Below are 11,977 nucleotides of genomic sequence, written 5' to 3'. Positions count from 1 at the left end.
GGGCAGGCAGGGCTGCCCCTCCAGCCTCACCCGTGCTTCTGGCCAGTCCGCCCAGCCCAGCCCGCACCTGGCCTTCCCACATTCACAATGTACTCCCCCTGGGAAATGATAGCAATTTTTAAAAGATTTAATAGAAGAATGTGAAAATCACACCTAATTTCTAAAATAAAAGGTCACAGGAACTAAACATCCTGACAGACTGCTCTGAATTGAATGTGTCCCTTCGGAATTCCTATGCTGTCCCTGACCCTCAAAGTGTGGGTGTGAGGAGGTGAGGCCTTAGGGCAGTGACTGGGCGATGAAGGCGGAGCCTCCTAGTGGGATTAGCGCCCTAATAAAAGGGACCCGGGGAGCTTCCTAGTGAGGACACGGGGTGGAGGCGGCGTGTGAGCCAGAAGCAGGCCCCCACCGGGCACCGGACCTGCCGAGCCGCATCCCGGACGCACAGCCTCCAGCGCTGAGAAGTGATGTCTGGTCTGCAAGCCCCAGGCTGTGGTCACAGCAGCAGGAAGACTGAAAACAGACCGTCGCCACGCAGAATGAATGGCTCACACACCGCATCCCTCGCGGTTTATTGTGAAAAACAGCCCCTCAGTTACCATGTTCTCTCCCTTGCCCATCATTTTTCTTAAAGAACAAGTTACAAAAAGGTGAGGGATGTGCTATCTTTGCAGACTGACACACCGGCAGGGGATTCATGAATAATGACCCAAGAGCTCCTAGTTTTACTCCGGAGTCAGGCAAACAGCAAACGGCTATCCGAGAAGAAATCTGTTTACAGCAATAGGGTAATCGACGCCCGATGATGACAGTGCAGTGGTTATAATGGAGTTCACAACCCTTAGCCCACACACCAGACAAGCAAACCACCGCTGCCGACGGAGGACGGGAGGGTCGGCGCCGCAGCCGCCTGAGCAGCGACCGCACGCGGTGAGCCTCTGCGCGGCGGTGGACCGCGCTCCCCTCCCGAGGGCCGCGGCCTCTGCTCGGGAGCCCGCCCTCACTTTGAGTCCTGGTCTTGCTTTTCGTCTAAAAGGGCGGAGCGGATGCCCAGCTTTTTCAGTTCCTCCACCAGGTCTCCGTTCTGGTGCATCTGCAGGAGGATGTCACAGCCCCCCACAAACTCGCCGTTGAGGTACACTTGCGGGATGGTGGGCCAGTTGGAGTAGTCTTTAATGCCTGTGGGGAAAGAACAGTTGTGTCACGTACACGTCAGAGCTGAACTGCCCACAGCAGAACTCTTGTACCCGCCCCTGGCAGGTCGGCCCCCCGGGGTCCCCCAGCTCGGGGACAAGTGCTCGCTGAGGAGAGCATCCGCTTCAGAGCCATGGCCGCCGCTGAAACCCAACCCTGCCCGTGAGGGTCGCTGAACCTCTCGCCTGGGTCCCCCTCCCCTCCAGGCTGTGCTGGGAACCCGGAGTAAGGCTCCCGCGTGAACGGCACAGGCGGCATTAACAGCAGGGAACCTGATCGGCCGTGGACGTCACACAAGACACCCACGACCTAGAAGCAACGCCACAACTTCCTTCCCAAGAGGATGACTTGCCATGGAGCCATCTTGGTGACACTGCCACCTGGGCCTGTCTGGGTGAGTGAATGTCACCAGACACTTATGCTCAGATGTCAGGCACTGCATTTGCCTTTATTAACCTTTGACCCAGAGAAACGCCCTCTCCCACGGCTGCAGATGGAGCCCTCGTCCTGTTCAGCCTCGGAGGGCACTCGGGGCAGGCGCTCCGGCTCAGCAGAGCTCACGGGGTGAGCTAATGAAGGGCGTCCAGGCGAGGGGCACTGGCCAGCGAGACAGGAGACCCACAGCACCCATGTACCAGGAGACAGCGCAGCCAGTGACCGTCTGTTCTGAGCCATGAGGAGATGGTTTCAACATAGTAAGGAGGAAATGTGGTTTCAAAACCCATTCTTTTCCCGTTCATCCTCACCATTATACTCATACTAGAGGCCCAGTGCACGAATTCGTGCACCGGTGGGGTCCCTCAGCCTGCGGGGATGGGCTGAAACCGGCAGTCCGACACCCCAGAGGGATGTAGTAGTGGGGCTGGGCACCACGCCTCCACCCAGTGGGTAGCGCGCTGCCATGGAGGCTGGAGAGGCTCACACCACCGCCGCTGTGCTCGCCAGCCCTGAGCCCGCGTCTGGCGCTCCTGCTGTGGGAGCGCACTGACCACCAGGGGGCAGCCCGTGTGAGCGTCTGCCCCCTGGTGGTCAGTGTGCATCACAGCGACCGGTCACTCAGTCGCTTAAGCTTTTATATATGTAGAAGATGTTGAGATGAAATAGCCTTTTTAAAACATATGTAGGCAATAAACTTCTGTGTTGGTTATGTTAAAGCAGAGGATGGTCAAAAGCATGACATAATAATCATGACAGAGTACATGGGATATATTTACACTTATCTAGCTGGCAGTTATTTTTAAATGGCCAAAATGAGCACAAAATAAACAGAACAGAAAAGTCAACAGATTCTGCAAACAAAATAAAAACACAAGGACTGGTTCTTGATACCCTGTCATTTATTCTCCAACATTTACTTTCCAAGTAAAATGACCAATTTGAGCTCTATCACTGCCTTCTGAAAAACAGCAACTCGCCCTACATGACAGCTGGAGAAGGCCCGGGCAGCTGACGGCTTTATCTTCCTCTCCCAGACTCACTTAGGAAGAAATGGTTGCCAGGTCACAGGCCCGCCAAGCACACGTCTTTTTCCCTGAACTCTTCGTGCTGCGGCACGGCTGCCCTGTGATGCTGTAATAGTTTCAGGTGCACAGCATGGTGTCTGCACACACTGGTCACCACAGTACGTCTAACGTCTATCACCACACACAGTGACAACTTTTTGTGTATGTATGCGATGAGAACTTTTAAGATCTATTCTCTTAGCAACTGCAAAGCATACTTTAAGTCACTCTGAGTGTAAAAACAAACAAAAAAAAATCAGCTAAGAGGTATGGGGTGACCAGTAAAGGGCAAATTCCATTCAGACCAGAATGTCCTTATTTTACAGCGATGCCAGCTACAAACCTTTTTTCACTTTGATGACGACAGGATGGGTGTGGGAATTAAGAAATGTTTAAAGTATGAACTTCCTTTTAATTCTTCTAAACTTTCTTAAATGTCTTGTACATTCATGCACGTGAACCATTTAAGCGCGTGCTAGATCTGGGTTTTAGATTAACAGCACACTGTATTGAGCTCTCCACGGTAATACACATCTGTGCTTCTCTAGGTGAGCGCCTCCCGTTTCTGACACACACCAAAAAGGACAACGAACTGGCCGTCTGAGGGTCGCCCAGAACCACGCATCTGACCCTCGGAGGGCACTGCGGGGCCACAGGCAGGCTTTGCTGCCGTGGAGTAGTTTGTGAGCACCACGCTGGACCAGAGCACGAGGCCTGTCTCATTCACGCGCCATCATGCTGCAGACCACGTGTCCTGACTGTGAGGGAAGGGAAGCTGCGCCACCAGCCCAACCCTCCTCCCCCCCGCCCCCACCCAAACCACTTCCCACCCCGAGCACCCGACACAGAGCCCGGCCGAGGGGACGGACTCCTCGCAGACCCTGTGCAGCAGCCATGGTGCCCACTGGCTGACAGTTTACCAAAACCCACCGTACCTGCTGCTTTGGTGTTTAGGTTAACGAGTGTGACAGGCAGCTGAAAGCTTTGGCATCTTTCTTAAAACACATGCGATTTTCAATTTTTAAAAAGTCTGATTACAGGTTTACATATTTGAGGAATATCCGATTCCTACAGAGCAGCACTTTTCAACCCTGCTCATCTCATGCACACGTAAACTAATTACTACAGTTCTGTGGCACACCAAAAAGCATGTTACAGCCGAAACCGGTTTGGCTCAGTGGATAGAGCGTCGGCCTGCGGACTGAAAGGTCGCAGGTTCGATTCCGGTCAAGGGCATGTACCTTGGTTGCGGGCACATCCCCAGTAGAAGGTGTGCAGGAGGCAGCTGATCGATGTTTCTCTCTCATCGATGTTTCTAACTCTCTATCCCTCTCCCTTCCTCTCTGTAAAATATCAATAAAATATTTTTTTTTTAAAAAGTATGTTACATTTTTTGCCCATCTAACAAAAAAAAAAGAAAAAAAGGTATAAATTTGATTCATTCACACTGAACGGCTACTGTATTGGCTGTTGTCATTTTTTAATTCACTTTTTTAAAAATTAAATTTATTAGGATGACACTGGTCCACATGAAATGCAGGGTTCAGGTTGTCATCTTTTATCTGACGATCTAAGGGAGCAGAGGTCAGGGCCCCTCACTAACCAGTCAGGGGCTGCATGTTTTAACGATTCTTGGCCCAGCGGCTGGAAGCGCTGCCGGAGAGTGGAGTGAGACTTCCAATAACCAAGACCACTGCCCCTCAACTGAAAGTGAGGGTCCCATCAGGTCGCAATGAACTGTTTAAACGTGGCTAAGTTCGCTCACACCTCAGTTTCCAAAAACTGCAACTTACAGTGATAGTTCTTACAAATACCACCTGGAATTACTCAGAATCAAAGCTAAACTCTTGAAAACTCAAAAATTATACCCAAGAATGGATTGTAATGACAATTACATTTTATAAATAGTAGACAGGGATTCGATTCGGGACAGAAAGTGTTGATGGAAAGCTACGTACGGGTAACATTAGGAATCGGGTGTTAGGAGGCTGTCTCGTATACACCGACTGCTCCCCCCAAAATTTAATACTCCAAGCATCAAGCCCAGGAGGAGAAAATGCACTGGATAATTCCCTTCCAGAACTTTCAAAAGGGACTTTTCACAATCCTTCACATTTCGGGACGTCATTCGTTCCTGGTTTGGACAGTAAGTGCTAGGAGGACCATAAACAGCCCTCCTTTCCCTGTAGTTTCACTACGGAGCTTCAGAGTCGGATGCAGATTAATTCCCACCCTGCCCCTCCTTGGCTCTGGGACTTGGGCAAGTCATGTCACCTATTTCTCCATCTTCCCTGACTCAGAGAAGGGCACCAGGACGACCTGAGAGGGTGGGAGCTGAGAGCATGGAGAGGGAGACCCTCAATAGAGGGAAAGCGAAGCACGGTGGCGGAGTGAACAAGGCATCCATCGGCCTGAGGGTCAGCAGCCTGCGGCTGACCAGCTTGGACACGGCCTCAGCTAAATCTGCTGCTCTCTGAGCCTGTTTCCTGACCTATAACATGGGAATAACTCTATGCCTCAGACTTACTATGAAGATGGAATGAATTAAGCTCCCACAGGGCCAGGGACAATGATTTTGCAGGCTTTAAACGGCAGGCTGGAACATTCCCCCCACCTCTACTCTAAACCTTTGCGCCAAATCTGGTCCACTTCCTGTTTTTGTAAATAAAGTTTTATTGGAACTTAGCCAAGCGTATTCATTTATGCATTATTCCTGACTGCTTTCATGCTGCAAAAGCCGAGCTGAAAAGTTGCAACAGAGACTGCACAGTCCAGGAAGACGAACGTATTTACCCTCCGGCCCTTACAGAGGACTGCGGACAACATACTCGGAGGGAAGAGCTGGGCCCTCAGCTGTGTTCACCTCAACCCGACTAGACGCTGACAGTTACTCCCCCAGAGTGATGGAAGCTATCTTACACTCTCATCTTCCGTGTACGACACACCCACCACATAAACACACAGACACCTTGTTATCTGACTTCTAACGTGTGCTGGGTCATTGGTTTTTCACTTCTGCCTTAAATTCCCCGACACTGGAAAGGCTGAACATATTTTCAAATGCTCAAGAAACACTCACCCATGGGATAATGCTTATTCATTCAGAAGACACTGCTCCCAAAGCCAGGAATACAACGGTGATCGGAACTGGCAGAAGCCTGAGATGTTTCTAATGTTTGTAAGAGCAGGGGAGAGCGTTTACGATATTATAAATACAAGAAGCACTGGCTTATTCATTGAAGCACTTGCTCTGCGTAAGCAACATGCACAGCACCAGGCAGTGGCATAAGGCATGCTCCCTACTCTCAAGAGGGCAAAGCGCTGTGTATATATACCCTGAGTGGCCAGATTATGATGATCTCTGAACGCATAATAATCTGGCCACTCAGGATAAATATATTAGAGGCCCGGTGCATGAATTGGTGCATGGGTGGGGTCCGGCCAGGGGGAGGGGACATGGGCGGTTGGCTGGCCTGCCTGCTGGTCGAACTCCTGGTTGAGGGGACAGTTTGCATATTAGCCTTTTATTACATACAGGGGTCCTCAAACTTTTTAAACAGGGGGCCAGTTCACTGTCCCTCAGACCGTTGGAGGGCCGGACTATAGTTTAAAAAAAAAAACTATGAACAAATTCCTATGCGCACTGCGGGCCCGGGACGCGTCGGCTGCTAAGCAGGACAGGCAGCGGCACCCGGCAGGCCAGATAAATGTCCTCGGCGGGACGCATGTGGCCCGTGGGCCATAGTTTGAGGACCCCTGATCGGATATACACTGAGTGGCCAGATTATTATACGTTTAGAGATCATAATAATCTGGCCACTCAGGGTAGACATGCATGATACCAGTTGTGTTTTTAACAACAACCACCTGTTGGAAACTAGATCAGAAAGTTGACCACAGAAGGATTCCGACCCAAAGCCTTTCCAGGACACCAGCCTCTCTCATCAAGGTAAGACTGACTATGATTGACGTTTCAAAGGCAGGGTATCAGTCACACACACAGAGTAACATGTAGAACGGCAGACCTGACGGCTCCTCTTGGAGCGCTGTAACCACACAACAGCTCTAGCTCAGGGAGGTGCCAGGATTCGGTCATCACCAACCTGTAGCTGGAATGCAGGGACCTACGCCATCCTCCAGGAAGCACCGGCCCAACCTCCCCATTTCTCCACCAGCCCGGACCAGCCTTCGCCAAGAAGCAGACCCAGGGAGACCCGCAGGGAGGGTGCCGCCCGGTGCTCCGCAGAAAAGGTGCTGATGGCGGTGAGGGCCGCCCTTCCACTCCGCCAGGCCAGTGGAAAGCCACCAGTCCTACCAGGAGTCATTCCTTGTCCCTCCCGGGGCAAGCCTCCCCAAGCCCGAGCCCCCACAAACCCTCCCTGCCCGATAGCATGCCCATTCCCCCACACTCCCAGATCCCAACTCAGACCCCCACACTCCCAGATCCCAACTCAGACCAGCCCAAAAGCGGTGGCAACCACTTCCTGTGGCAACAACACAGCATGGTCTCGGATGCCTTGAGCCTTGAAGCTGGAGAACCCAGCCTCAGGACAACAGCAACTTCGGCCCCGCCGCCCGCTGCTCCAGCTCCTCCATCCATGAGACAGGCCAGCGTGCTCCAAGGACCCCTCCCCCAAAGTGCCCACCTCCCATGTTCTTCCTGTATCTCTCCCCATCCCACTGCCCCCGTCTGCAGAGCCGGAGTCAGGCCTCCGACCACTCTCCTGGGACGCAGCCCCAGAGAACTCGCCCCGAAACGCCGATTTCAGCTCCGCGTGAGGATCGTGGGCCGCTGGGACGCTCCCCACCGCCCAAGCTGGCAACAGTGCTGGAGCCAAGATCCTCAGACCCTGTTCAAGCCACTCCCGTCCCCAACCCAGGCCCCTTAATGCAACAGGACCCCGCGCCCTAACCCCGCTCGAACCCCCGACAGACCCCCGCCCCGCAGAGCGGCCGGGCCTGCCGCTCCACCCCGCGCCCGGCGGCCCTGACCTTGCCGGAGCTGGGGGTCGTCCAGCACGTTGTAGGCCGCGTAGTCGCTGACGCCGTGCAGCCGCAGGATCTGCACCACCGCGTTGCTGAAGCCGCACTGGGGCTGCTCCGGCGTGCCCTTGAGGAAGACCACCACCTTGTCCTTCTTCACCATCGCGTCCAGCCGCTCCGCCGAGCCCCCGCCGCCGTCGCCCGAGCCCGCCGCCCGCACGCCCGGGCTCCGCAGGCCGCCGCCGCCGCCCGCGCCGCGCCCCCAGCGGAGCAGAGCCGCCGCCGCCCGGCCCAGGGACCCACTCATCCCGCACGCCCGCCGGAACCCTCTACAGAGGCCGGGGAGCTCGGCTCGCCACCCGGAGCCTTGCCCCGCCCCGCCGCGGCCCGGCCCGCCCCCCGAGGGCCCTCATTGAGCCGGCGCCGAACGGCTCTCCGTGATTGGAGAAGGCTGGCTCACCACTACTCGAGTCTTCCAATCCCGTCACTCGCCCCGCCGACAGGTTGAAGGTGGTCCTTACGCCTGAGCCGCATCCTGTAGTCTTTCCATTGGTCCTCGGCAGCCGCTTTGCCAGCTGATTGGAGAGCGTGGATGTCCATCAAGGTCACAGGCGAAACGCGGGGGAAGACGACTTCCCGGGGAGGGTAGAGGGGCCTGCTGGGATGGTCCGGGGAACTGGGAAAGGCTCTGGGCGGGGTTCCGCCGCCCCGCGGAACGCCGGGAAGGGGTCACTTCCAGAGGAAGGTTCCGGTTCCGGTGGTCGTTGAGTTGCCAGGCAACGCGGTTGGCGGGTTCCTTCGTGACGGGCGGTAACTGGACTGGAGGAGGCCTAGGTGCGCCTTTCCCAGCGTAGGTGAGCGACTTCGGTGCCTCCCTAAGGCCGCGACCGAACGCGGCCGTTCATGGCGGAAGCCGGGCCGGGCACTGGCGGACAGGCCTGCCGGGGCTGCATCATCGGGCCTGGTCACAAGTCCCGGCTCTCCTGGCCCCGCCGCCCACGTGGGAGGGCAGGTCCAGACCCGGCCCGGTGGCTCCGGCCTCTGGCTCTCGTTCATTTCTCTAAAGAAAAAGAAGAAAACCCTTTTTATGTTAAAAGTGTGTAAAGCGCTCTCGTCTGAGTGATCCCACTTGGGTTTGGGGTTCGCTGACTCCACCCCACTTAAGCCCTTGGGCCTGGCCCCGGGGAAGGTTTGTTGAATGGGCAACGAGGACCGGAATTGGCTCGTTGGACAAACGTTTTGTGAGCAGGTGCGTGCGCGGCACGGAGCCAGCGGGGGAGCGAGAAGCAGGTACACGGCCACGTGGGGGTGCAGAGCACAGAGAGGGGGGCCCTTCGCTTCCTCCAGTCTCCGCGGTACTTCACATGTCTTTATTAGATGGGGACTGCTTCGCGCCCAGGCACGCGATTTGATTCTGTGCTCCTGCGCCGAGAGGGGGGGCGGGGGGGAGGGGGGAGGGTCGGGGAGGTCGCAGCGTGGTCTGCAGTCTTGGAGCCGCACTGGGTTGGTGGTACCCGAGGGCACACCAGACTTGCAGGAAAAGCATACCCCGGAGGAAGCTGAGGCATGACCGCTCGAGAGCCAGCCTTCCATGTGCAATTTTCCTCTGATAGTTCCTGGGTACTGTTGCCACGGTGATAGTGACTGTCCGTGTCATTATCTATCCACCAACAGTAAGAGAAGCTTTGCAGTCGAGATATTGTTTAACAGATGGAGTGGTTTCTGTTGGACACTAAGTACTGCTACAAATGATGGTGTTTTTTTTTAAAAAAAGTTGCGTCTGGGGGTGCCCAAATTCAAAATCATAAAGTAAGTTCAGGGGCTGTCAGCAAGGAAATCTTCCAAATAATCCTTCAGTGTGAAACCTGAGCCTGATAAGCTGAAAATAAACTCAAGACATTACTCAGAAGTGCTCCTCAGTGACCCATCTCATCCCGTCATGGGTATGATGTTTGGTAGTGTTCCGATGGGGGACCCAAAATTGATCAGCTTCTTAAAGGATCCCCCCACCCCTCCGTTGATGATTCCAGGTAAATCAGAGGAACAGGCACCAGGAGCCAGAAATACACAGGAAACGGCCGTGATGCAGAAGCAGAACCGGAAGTCCAGCATGTGGTGCATTTAACAGTAGAGAATACATTATTTCCCAAATCACCTAACTTGTACTCATGCTTACATTATAGTAAGATGTGTTGTTTTTTTAAATAAATATTGGCGATTTGCTCCTGCCAGTGTAAGTTGTTTATTGCCTGCTCTAAACCATGTACTCCGGCTTTTGTGGAATGCTGTCCCGTACCTGGAGAGGAATACGGCTTCACAAGTGTGGTTGTCTTTCCTGCTGCCAGGTGCTCTGTTCAGCTGAGAATACAGCTGTCGCTAAAGATTAGGAGTGATCCTTGAGCAAGAAGAATACAGAGCCTGTGTTTGTCAAACGTGCTAAGCAGCAGTTGCTGTGCACAGTGGAGTATAAGAGCTTAAGTGAATGTAAGCTGTGGGAACGAGTTCATGCTCTTCAGGGGGCGGGGGGGGGGGGCCCTTTGCCAGCCACTCGAGGCACTAAAAGAAATCAGGGGTCTAAACCAAAGGATTGGAACGTTACACCTACATTTAAGTTTTGGATAAAGGAAGCAAAAATAGAAAATGTTGAACATAGTCATTTCTGTCTTTGAGTTAAAACCACTCTGGAGTATTGGTTCCAAGCATCACTGATTTTAAAAAGCAGAGAAAATAGTATTCAAAATATCTTCAAAAGCATCAAACTCCTATGTGATTTGGCATTTTAGTTTTGAGATTTCCCTTTAGGAATTCTGTAACAATGACATGGCACAAATGTACTCTTCAAACAGTTACCAGAAATCGCACTTGTGCTCAAACACATGGGTGTTTTGAACACGTAAGTCAATAGTCTTTATCCATTTCTGACCGCCCCTGTGGGCACTGACGGGGAAGAGGGGGTGGGAAGTACAGAAGCTTAGGAGAATCCTGGCATGGTCACAAGATATAATTAGACCCCAAACAAAATAATCCAGGCATGTAACCTTGCTGACTCAGGCATCCTAAAAATGTTTTTCTTTCCTGCAGTTATTTATAAACAAGGCTTTACTATATTTGGTAAAATTTCTTCTTTCCACCCACTTCTCCAAAAGCAAATTCATGTGGAGCCATAGTTAAAAACCTTGCAAATTCGTGATGGTGTCTTCCAGATAACAGCCCTAAAGGAGGACCCAGTCACTAAGCCTGCGACAGCCGTTCTGTGACCTCTCGGCTCCTGTGCTGCTGCGCCCTGCGTCCCTGCTGCCATGCTTCCTTCTGACAGAGCGTGCGTTTGCGCACAGGACGTGCCATACGGAAGCGGCTCCGTCCCAGTGGGCACAGCATTCTGTAAAGTGTCATTTTAAGACAAAAGTGGCTGCTTGGGCTGCACAAGGGGGAGAGCCCCATTCCTGAGCTGAGCGAGCATTTGGTCCCAGAGTTGCAGCGGGAACCAGAAGCTCTGGGGCACCTCGCTGTTGCCCAGGAACAAGCCTCACTGCAGCCCTGGATGCGCTGACTCCCCACCTGCCTGAAAAGCAGGTGATGTGGAGAGCAAGGCCGGCCCCGCCCTGGGTGTGGGAAGCCGCCCCTTGTCTTCACTAGCAGAGAGGTGTGGACAAGGAGCTGGTGACCCTTGAGCCCTGGCAAAGGTCAGGGCTGTGCACCCACTGTTTAGTCCAGACAATGGTAGCTGGAGCAGCTTCCCCACCAGACAGTCACGGAAATCCTTCCTGATAAGACAGTCTGCCTGTGACTGCAAACTGCCTGCCTAAGGCTGTAGGTGTGTCCCAAACTGAATAAAAGGATGGCGAGGCCGGAGCCCAGGTAGAGTCCTTCCTCTTGGGATGGGCTCCCGCCTGGCCCCCAATATTTCCAAATTATTGTTTCTTGTCTCGTCTCTTTCATTTGCGTGCGGCCCCTCTTCCAGAGCCCAAACCCTGAACCACGCGGGAGGTGGAAATTCACACTGGGGAATCTGCTAATCCCTAAGGCAAAGATAGCAATGCCTGCTGGGTTTCACTCCCTCTACCGACAGAGACAGCTGTTTGTAAAGACTCCTCTGGCCCTGGGAGTGGCCTCCGTCTTGCGGGTCCCCACGTCAGTGGGCTACGTCAGTGGGCTCTGCCCAGAGACCAGGAGGAAGGCCGCTGGTTCCGGCTCTCTGTAAAGGGAAGGGAAGCGGTGTGCTGTCAGTTGGGTTGCTCAGTCTAGGACCAGCCGGGGGAGATGCGGTGGAAACAGATTCTCCATCCGGAGAAGCACTT

General features: G+C 53.7%; 1 protein-coding gene and 1 long non-coding RNA gene across 2 annotated transcripts; one reads left to right on the top strand and one right to left on the bottom strand.

The window, feature by feature from the left end:
• Positions 1-555: 555 nt before the first annotated feature.
• Positions 556-8,055, bottom strand: GLRX5 (glutaredoxin 5). The gene is made up of 2 exons (XM_080659406.1): positions 7,689-8,055; positions 556-1,179 (listed from the first exon to the last, which is right to left on the bottom strand). The coding sequence occupies exons 1-2, from the start codon at positions 7,984-7,986 to the stop codon at positions 1,001-1,003; spliced, it is 477 nt and encodes a 158-aa protein (XP_080515532.1). The 5' UTR covers positions 7,987-8,055; the 3' UTR covers positions 556-1,000.
• A 390-nt stretch (positions 8,056-8,445) lies between these two features.
• LOC308258098 lies at positions 8,446-9,907 on the top strand. The gene is made up of 2 exons (XR_013961657.1): positions 8,446-8,969; positions 9,710-9,907. It is a non-coding gene; the product is annotated as an uncharacterized lncRNA (long non-coding RNA).
• Positions 9,908-11,977: the final 2,070 nt, after the last annotated feature.

Source organism: Plecotus auritus, assembly GCF_963455305.1.
Source record: "Plecotus auritus genome assembly, chromosome: 1".
In the NCBI taxonomy this organism is placed as follows: Eukaryota; Metazoa; Chordata; class Mammalia; order Chiroptera; family Vespertilionidae; genus Plecotus; species Plecotus auritus.
The sequence above is the reverse complement of the archived record's forward strand: the minus strand, read 5'-3'. Positions and strand labels throughout refer to the sequence as shown.

Excerpts from the sequence above, each read along its gene's own strand:
- GLRX5 (XM_080659406.1), bottom strand. The coding sequence starts at position 7,986 with ATGAGTGGGTCCCTGGGCCGGGCGGCGGCGGCTCTGCTCCGCTGGGGG. Across the intron at positions 1,180-7,688 it reads CGACCCCCAGCTCCGGCAAG|GCATTAAAGACTACTCCAAC; the intron begins GTCAGGGCCGCC and ends CTTTCCCCACAG.